This window comes from Terrapene carolina, unplaced genomic scaffold (genome assembly GCF_002925995.2).
Source record: "Terrapene carolina triunguis isolate 2854851 unplaced genomic scaffold, T_m_triunguis-2.0 Scaffold20699, whole genome shotgun sequence".
NCBI classification, from domain to species: Eukaryota; Metazoa; Chordata; order Testudines; family Emydidae; genus Terrapene; species Terrapene triunguis.
In genome coordinates, this window is record NW_020685050.1 from 1 (window position 1) to 8,891 (window position 8,891).

The 8,891-nt window shown below is 37.0% G+C and overlaps 1 protein-coding gene across 1 annotated transcript; it reads left to right on the plus strand.

Annotated features, from left to right (window-relative positions):
* Positions 1–558: 558 nt before the first annotated feature.
* RNPC3 (RNA binding region (RNP1, RRM) containing 3) lies at positions 559–8,306 on the plus strand (the record flags this gene model as incomplete). The annotated part of the gene is made up of 7 exons (XM_026661976.2): positions 559–627; positions 2,201–2,349; positions 3,639–3,764; positions 6,273–6,409; positions 7,628–7,795; positions 8,054–8,148; positions 8,227–8,306. Coding segments are annotated over 7 exons (807 nt in total), but the record flags the coding sequence as incomplete, so codon positions are not given.
* Between the last annotated feature and the right edge of the window lie 585 nt (positions 8,307–8,891).

Genomic DNA, 8,891 nt, shown 5'->3' on the forward strand with positions numbered 1-8,891 from the left:
TATGAAAATAATTGCAAAAAGACCCCCATAGTGGAGTGGAAATTGAAGATTGCAAATAGCTTATATGCTAGAACCCCAGTTACGAACACCAGAGTTACAAACTGACCAGTCAATCACACACTTCATTTGGAACCGGAAGTACACAATCAGGCAGATGCAGAGACCCCCCCCGCCCTCCCCCCCCAAAAAAGTAAATACAGTACTGTTAGATGTAAACTACTTTAAAAAAAGGAAAGCATAATTTTTCTTCTACATAGTAAAGTTTCAAAGCTGTATTAAGTCAATGTTCAGTTGTAAACTTTTGAAAGAACAACCATAAAGTTTTGTTCAGAGTTAGAAACAACCTCCATTCCCAAATTTTTCGTAACTCTGAGGTTCTACTGTACTGATAACATTTCTGCATTTAACAAACATGGCTGTTGTAAAAGTCTGTAGATTTTTATCTGTATGATTTACAATTGAGTAGAATACTAAAAAATCATATTAAAGAGTTAGAAAGTACTGTGCCAAAGAACTAGTTTGTTTATAAAGAGAATTGTTACCTAATTTTTATTTCAGGTGCTGCACCTTATGAATAAAATGAATCTACCCCCTCCCTTTGGACCCGTTACTGCTCGACCACCCATGGTAAGAAATTTTGTATATTACATTTAATATGTGTGCCTTGTTCTAGGAGGTTCATCAGTATTTGCTGTTGATTAGACATTTGTGCAGCTGTTGGATGTGTTGGCATGGGCTCCAAACTGGTATGTATCGATTTTCTGTTGCAAGGAAAACTGAATTTTCCAACAGTATGAGATGAAAACCAATGTGTTGTGACCATTTAGTAATATCTTCAGAATATTTCAAAAATAATGGAGGGCAGTAAAATGGAGATTACGATAGTGCAAACAATATCTTGTAGCAGTTATAGGAAACATGAAAATCATTTGAATACCACACGGTTAGTCTATTGCATAAGCAACACATGAAATGTTCTTTGAGCTATGCATTTGTAGAGAGTTCTTATGAGATTCTGACTGCTGATGTGAAAACCACATAATCACTCACTTTGGCCCTAGGATTTCATGGGTTGTTATGAAGGGGAAGAGAGAGGGAGGACCTGAATCTATGGCCCCAGTTCTCCACTATGTCTGGATAGAGGGAGCCAGCTCTAGCTCCCCGTCTCCAGCAGATGTTAGAGCTTCGGCGGGCTTACTGTAAGTTGTGCCATTGGCAGGATCCGGCATAGGGAAGCTCAGGTCCAATACATCCCACAGGTTGCCCTGGCATACCACCACCTTCTGCTTTTTCAGGGATTGGGAGGGTAGTTTCTTTAGGAGGTTACATGATGCACAGTAAATTTAGCAGACCAGTGAATTTTCCCTGATATTTTTGAAACTACCCTGTGCATCTTATAGGACAGGATCAAATACTAGGAATGTTATGATCAGGTAAAAATTAGTAACCGTTCAAAAGACCCAATCTCTAAAGTGCTGAGCAGCTTCTATAAAGAACTGAATGCTTTCATTTTCATTGACTTCAGCAGTTTTTGCAACTGTCCCCATGTTTGTTCATCCAAGTGGCTGTAAGCTTTACAGTAAAGTGCACTGGGAATCCTATCGGGGTGAGGTTATTTTGGCAGGAAACTGCTCAGAATATTCCTACAATAATTTCATAACTAATGAATCAATAACTAATCCTTACTACACCTGTAGCTAAGTAAGTGTTATCCCTATTTACAGAGGGAAGGAGTTTATGGCTTGTTCAAAGTCAGAGGAGATTCAGCATAATAACTAAGATTAGAATTTGAGAGCATCTGTCTTCCTGTCATATGCTCAGACCATGTTCCTTTCTAGTCTGTAAAACTAAGAATGGAAAAGCAAAACTTCTGGAGAAGCTAGCTGTTTTTCCTTCCTTAGTTTCTGAAGTGCTCTAATTAATGTTTTCTTTCCCCCACCCTTTACTCCCAATCTTAATGTGAAGAATTAAGTATTTTGTTACTATTTTTGAGTTTGAATTGTTTGATGTAAAATTCTCATGAAACTGAATTTGTCAAGAGTGAGTAGATAGATCTCAAACATCTTGTTTTGAAAAGCTTTCTTTGCCTTCTGCCAGTTTATCACATTTGAAGCTTCTTATTTATGCAGAAGAAATTAAAACATACATTTTTCCAAAATGAGTGTTTAAAGACTTCAGTTTTATGTCTTTCATTGATTAGTATGAAGAATATTTACCAGCACCTGTGCCGCCGCCGCCTATCCCACCACTGCCTCCGGAGGAGCCTCCTTTGCCTGAAGAAGAGGAAGATCAGGAATCTAGCAGAGAAGAATCTGAATATGAAAGTGCTGATGAGGAAGAAAAGGAGAGGTTTGTAATTATAATCGGTAACCAATCATGCTTTAAAAAAAAAAAAAATGCTGTTCTTGTAGGTCTCAATCCAGCCAAAATCATCCTCTGTGCCTCCTGGCCCAGAGAAGCTCCAATTTTGTGACTGAATATCCCCAGCTATTCTAATATGTAGGTGGCCTTTCCAGACATAAATTTTAAAGAAGCTGCAGTTCTTAATATTCTCCCTAAGGCTGACAGTACTCTTCTGAAAGTCAGTCAGGGCAAGGATGAATATGGTCATGTGGCTCAAAAATTAACATTACTAGTTTCCGTACACTTTTACTCTCTCAACTCTTCCAAAATTCCTATTGAATAGGGAGGATCTCTTATCTGTTAGGGAAGTCACACAGAAAATCTAGTCTGCTCTGGAAGTGATGTCAGCTTTCTACCCACCTGCATGCTGAGTGTTCAGTCCCATATGTGGGGGGATTAACAGAGCTCTATACTGAATATGATGCAGGAGGTGCAACGCTCATTTGCATGTGGTCTCCTCTCATTAAGTAGCTGTGCCACTTGCTTTTGATTTTGGATTGGCTCTTTTATTTTATGACATTTGTGGAAAACTGACTTTCTCTAGCCCTCCACCCCACTATTATCCTGCATTCCTGCCATGTGGGCAGAGGACTGGACTCGATGACCTCTTGAGGTCCCTTCCAGTCCTAGAATCTATGAATCTATGAAGCTGGTGTGAAGGGCTTGCCTGACTTACAAGGCCAGAAATTGATTGTGTATTATATGCATTATGCCATGTATTATGTGGGATTAGGCCTTTAGGGCAGTCTTTAAAAATATTTCTCACTGCTAATCTGTTGCTTCCAATTTAAAAGTATCTAAAATTCCTTGAAAGAATTTAACTAATCCTAATTAGAACAAATACTTTTAACATTACTTTGAGTAAAGATTTCCGTTTATGAGTCATAATATAGTAATGAAACTTCTGTGTTTCTTGTAAATTTACCTTTTTTTACTTTGGTGAATGATTTAGGCAGATTTTATACATCCTTTCCTCATGCCCGAGTACTACTCTAATTTAATAATTCACGTTCTCATCAATCTAAATGTTCTACAGTAACATTACTTATTTTACAGTAAATAATGTGTAGCTGCATTCTGTTAGTGTATCACAAATGTGTGGGATATAATAGAACAGTTCAACACATTTGAGTTTCAGAAGTCCTGGTCAGAAATAAGAGGCTACATTTCTAAGATGGCATCTCTAGATTAAAAACTAAACTGTTTTGAATGTCTTTATTGTGTTTCCAATTTAGAATGACTAAATTGATGGAATTAGCAGCCATTCAGCCTAAAAGACCAATATCCACAAAGCAGCGTAGTGTGAGAAAAAAGCAAAAGATAAAAGACTTGCTGAATGCTCCCACATCTGCTCCCCACAGGTATTGTATTATTATTATTTGTATTTCTGTAGTGCTCATCGTGTATTGAGTATAAGGAATAATCACAAAAAGGTGCCTTGCTCAAGATTTTTTTTTATTTTTCTACCTCAGAACTTTTAATACAGTGTCCTACTGCAAGATGAAGTGCTGTAGGTGATCCCTTCCAATTGTTACTAAAACTTCCCTGAACAGATGGCACTTGTATCATGCTCTGAAGTCTCCAAGACTTGAGCTTTCCTTGATCTCAAGCTAGTTCCACAGCCATGGACCCTTTATTGAGACTGTTGTTCTTGCCTCTACCATATCTGTTTGTTTCTATCAATTTGTTTTATATCAAGTTTGAAATAGATCTGAACAGAACCCCCGTTTTCTCCTCTACCCTTCTGGCTAAAGGCTGGAACATGGATCTGAATAGGCTTAGGCCATCTCTAGTAGAAATATGAAAATACAGAAAATAATAATTTTGTTTAAATGCTTTAGCATCTCCAATTTTATTCCACTGTGTCCCTAAAAAAACAGAAGTAATATTTTGATCTCCTGACAATCAACTGTTTAAAAATGTATTTATACAAGTATATTCACTTTTCCCTGCACACCTGAAGAAAACTAAATGGCACATTTTTATACTGTTAGAATAGCCGAGGACACTTGTTGTTGTTTTTGCTTTGTGGCCTGTTTAAATAATATATGACAGTTCCGCTATTGCAGAGCTCTAATAGAAAACTGTGAAGGAAAGAAAAAAATCACTTAATTTTCACTTGGCTTGTTTGAGGAAAAACTAGTCTAGACTTATTTTTGTCCTGGTGATTTAAGAAATTGGTCGTTAAAGATGAGTTGCAAAAGATTTTTTTCAAAAATTGGGCTGTGCCCTTTTCTGCTTCTTTAAGATGAAAGCCTGGAAGTTTTGGAGGGTGGGTTGCAGGGGTTATTGTGGTTTAAAATATTTTTTTCTACTTAGACCAATTTAGTTGATACTGTTTAACACCTTCTAAAATTCTAATTCAGATAAGGCAAGTTGTACTTTAGCATGTGCCAAATTGGTGCACTTAAAGCTTAGGCTCTCCCCTAGGCATTAACTTGACAGATTGCTAAAGTACAGCTTGCCCTTTCTTTACTAGAATTGTACATGTTGTTAGTTAAAGTGAATTAGCTAACATGATCTGACATCACACCTTAATAGCCCTGGAAACATCAGGAGTGTCAAGTCTGGTCTTCCATAGTATTGCTGAAGGGCCCTTGTGGAATCTTAGAGTACAATTAATGTGCGCCCATGCACTCTAATTGAAAGAATGTTGGTGCTGAATATTTAACAAAGATGTCTTTTACCCAAAATATTTACCAGTCATTGAAGCCAAATACAGTCTGCTTCTCCAATCATTTGCTTAACTTACATTCTTAGTTCTTGTTATGTCGTTATATCATTTGTTCTCACTCATGAGAGAATCTTCCAGCGAAGAGAGGACCTGTTTTCTAATATAAAAGACTCATAGACTTTAAGGCTAGACGGGACCACCGTTGTCATGTAGTCTGATCTCCTGCACATTGGAGGCCACAGAACCTCACTCATCCACTCCTATAAAAGGCCCATAATCTCTGACTGAGTTACTGAAGTCCTCAAATCTTGATATAAAGACTTTGCATTACAGAGAATCCACCGTTTACTCTAGATCAAACCAGCTAGTGCATCCAATGCTGCAGAGGAAAGCAAGCTCCCCTCTCTTCCCTGGGTTTCTGTCAATCTGACTTGGGGCAAAATTGCTTCCCGACACCAAATATGGTGATCAAGGTCCTACTAAACCCTGAGGATGTGGTGACACCCAACAGCTGGACATCTGGGAAAGAATTTTCTGTAATAATTCAGAGCTCTCCCCATATAGAGTCCCATCTCCAGCAGTCATGGATGGGCTATATGTCATTTTAGGCAACCTCGTCATAGCATCCCCTCTGTAAACTTATGCTAAGTCTAGAAACAATTTAGGTTTTTTCCCCCCACTTCTCCCTTTGGAAGACTGTTCCAGAACTTCACTCCTTTCATGATTAGAAACATTCATCTAATTTTGAGCCTAAGATTGAAGCTAAGCTTTTTTTTTAAAAAAACTAATATCTTTTCAATTCTCCTTTGTGTAGAGACACAAAACAAGCCTAATTTATTTTCCTTGGCATGCAATCTTTAAGAAAGTGTATTTGGTTGTGCCTCATATTATTCCATTTAATATTTCTCTTAAGATAATTTTTTTTTGTATGTGAGTCTACCTGTAGTGTAAGGTAATTTCTGGTCTTTGTTTTTTCTGTTTGCCAACTAAACATGTCTCATCACTGATGAACTAAATGTAACCCACAAAAAGTTAAGTCTAAAGTTTAAAGTTCTTTTGGAAACAGAAAACTGATGTGCTAACGGTAAACAGCATGAAATATAGTTGGAAAAGATACATATATTTTGTTTGACCATGCCTGTTCCATTGACCATTTAAACTTTAAGTGAGATTGAAATATTGTTGTTTTAAACAGTAATCTGCACCCTACACTATCACCTTCGGATGTGTTTGAGCAGCCACAATCTGTTGGTCATAAAAAAATTAAGTTCCAAATTTCTGCAGACATTCCGGATGTTCTTCAGAAAAGCTTAGAGAGAGACCAAAACAATGGTAAGGATGCTTATCCTTAAATTCTTCTGTTAAATAATGTGAAATATTTTAAGATGCAAAGAACAGGCAAGATAATATGTATATAACATCATATATGAGTTGAATATTTTTATGTTCTGTGACTTGGAGAATGACGACTCTGTAAATAGTGCTGGTTTATTTTTATATTTATTTAATGTGAGTTTTCTTTTAAGGAATTCAACCCTAAGGCCTGGTCTACACTTAAATTTTGGGTCGACATAGCTGCAATGCTCAGAGGGTGAAGAGCTATGCTGACCTAACACCTTGTGTAAACTACCATCTGTTGGGGAGACAGTGTTCCTACAGCGATGGAAAAACCTCTTCCATCACTGTAGACTGCGTCTATGCTATGGCATTATGGTGGCATAGCTACAGTGCCATAGCAATGCCACTATGCTCACCACAGTATAGCATGTCATTCAATCAATAAACCTGCCTTAAATTTCACTTTTTTCAGAAATTCCATCTTTTACAAGACTCTCTGTTCAGTTTCAATTCAGAATGCAGGATGGGGGTGGGATTTTAAGGCTCTAAGATTGCTCATCAACACAAGATGATGTATTATCTTTGTCTTTTTAAAGTGAATTATGTGTTTTAATTTTTTTAACAATCTTACAAATTATGCTGAAGACTTCACATGGTGTAAAGAGGCATTTCAAGACACTTAGTGTGTGCTTCAGCTTTTTTCAGATCTTTCAAGAGAGCAGCCTTCCTGTATTTGTCAGTTTCTGTAATGCCCCAATGTGCACTTTGCTCATTATGCCCCACACTATAAAGACAGTGGGGCAATAAGGTTTCTTATGGCGTTATTTCCCAATATTATGAAGTTCCTGTAGATATTCTTATGGAATATAAAATGAGAATTTAGAAAACCTTATAAAACAGCGTAATGGTGACAAGAGGGAAAAATGGGTCTTGCTGAAAGGTGTTTTCTCCAGTAAAGTAAATGCTGGAGCATTATATGAAGCAGATGGCTTCTGTCAAAGTAGGAATTAGGACACGTTCTTCATGCATCTGCAAAAGACAAATAACCATTATGTATGTACTAAAATTCCTTTCTATCTTGACTTGTATTCAGAACTTAACCCCTTTAAAACTTCAGGATTTTCTGGCTTGCAGTCCATCCCTTCCCCCCTTCTTTTGGAACGTGAATCAACTCTTACAAACATTGAATACAATGTTTTATTCAACTTTCAGATCTTTATGCAACTTCAGAAGAAATAACTAATGCAGGATTTGGAAAGATCTTCCCAGCTCCTAGCTCTAATGATAAAGAGGACACAGAAGAAGAAGAAGATGATGATGAAATACCATCAGAATTTGTTTCTAGAAGGGAATTGGAAAAAGGCAGACTTTCTAGAGGAGGTATTTTCTTTAGATTCTATTTTAACTAACTATTGTATACAAATCAATATTTTCAAATTATTGATATTTTGTTTTAAATTTTTAAGTTACATTACTGTTACATAGTCTATAATTTACTATTTGTGTTGTAAGATATTTGTTTTTGTTACAATGTATATTTTCTTTAAATGAGGTTTTAAAAAGCAGTGAGATGAAGATTTATTAAGTCATATAACATGCATATTGATTATTTTTCCCCATCTTTCTGTCGTGGTCAAGAAATGGAAAAACTTTCCATTTTCAAAAACTATGAGCCAGGTGATCCAAACTGCAGGATTTATGTGAAGAATTTGTCAAAACAAGTTCAAGAAAAGGTGAGTAAGGATTTATGAAAATGTTCTGTTGTTTTTCTTTGTTTGCTGTCTTTCCTTACACACCCATTTTAATTTCAGGATCTCAAGTTTATTTTTGGAAGATACGTTGACTTTCAATCAGAAACTGAACGAATTATGTAAGTTATTTCAATTTCTTGGTAAAATTAAACTGTGCAGTAACTTTTAGAGCAATAGTGAAAACTACAGTTGAAGTTGCAGTCATTTTGAGCCCCTTTTGTCTGTTTCTAATTTTTGGGGGAGAAAATCATTTTTGCCTGAAAACGTTGTTTGTTAGGGGAGAGTAGAAATTTTTGTATACAGTTAAGTATTTTATCTAGAAGGGGTGTGCCTATTAACAGAATATTTTTTTTGACACCTACTGCGTAACAGTGGGGAAGGACTGGGTACTTTTTTTTTTTTAATGCAACATTTATAATTTACTTGGTATGCACACAACTGCCACCTACTGAGTGGAGTGGTACGTTTGGGTATAAAGACCCTGTACTGTGCCTTTAGAACACAGAGCCGAATCCCAGTTCCTGATGTCGCTGGATTGGCCAAAGTGTACAGCATTGTAATGATTGAAGTCCTAGGTGCTTATGCATCTGTTAAATCAGTGTTTCTCAAACTGGGGCCGCCGCGTGTGAAGGGAAAGCCCCTGGCGGGCCGGGCCGGTTTGTTTACCTGCCCCATCTGCAGGTCTGGCCAATCGCGGCTCCCACTGGCCACAGTTCGCTGCTCCA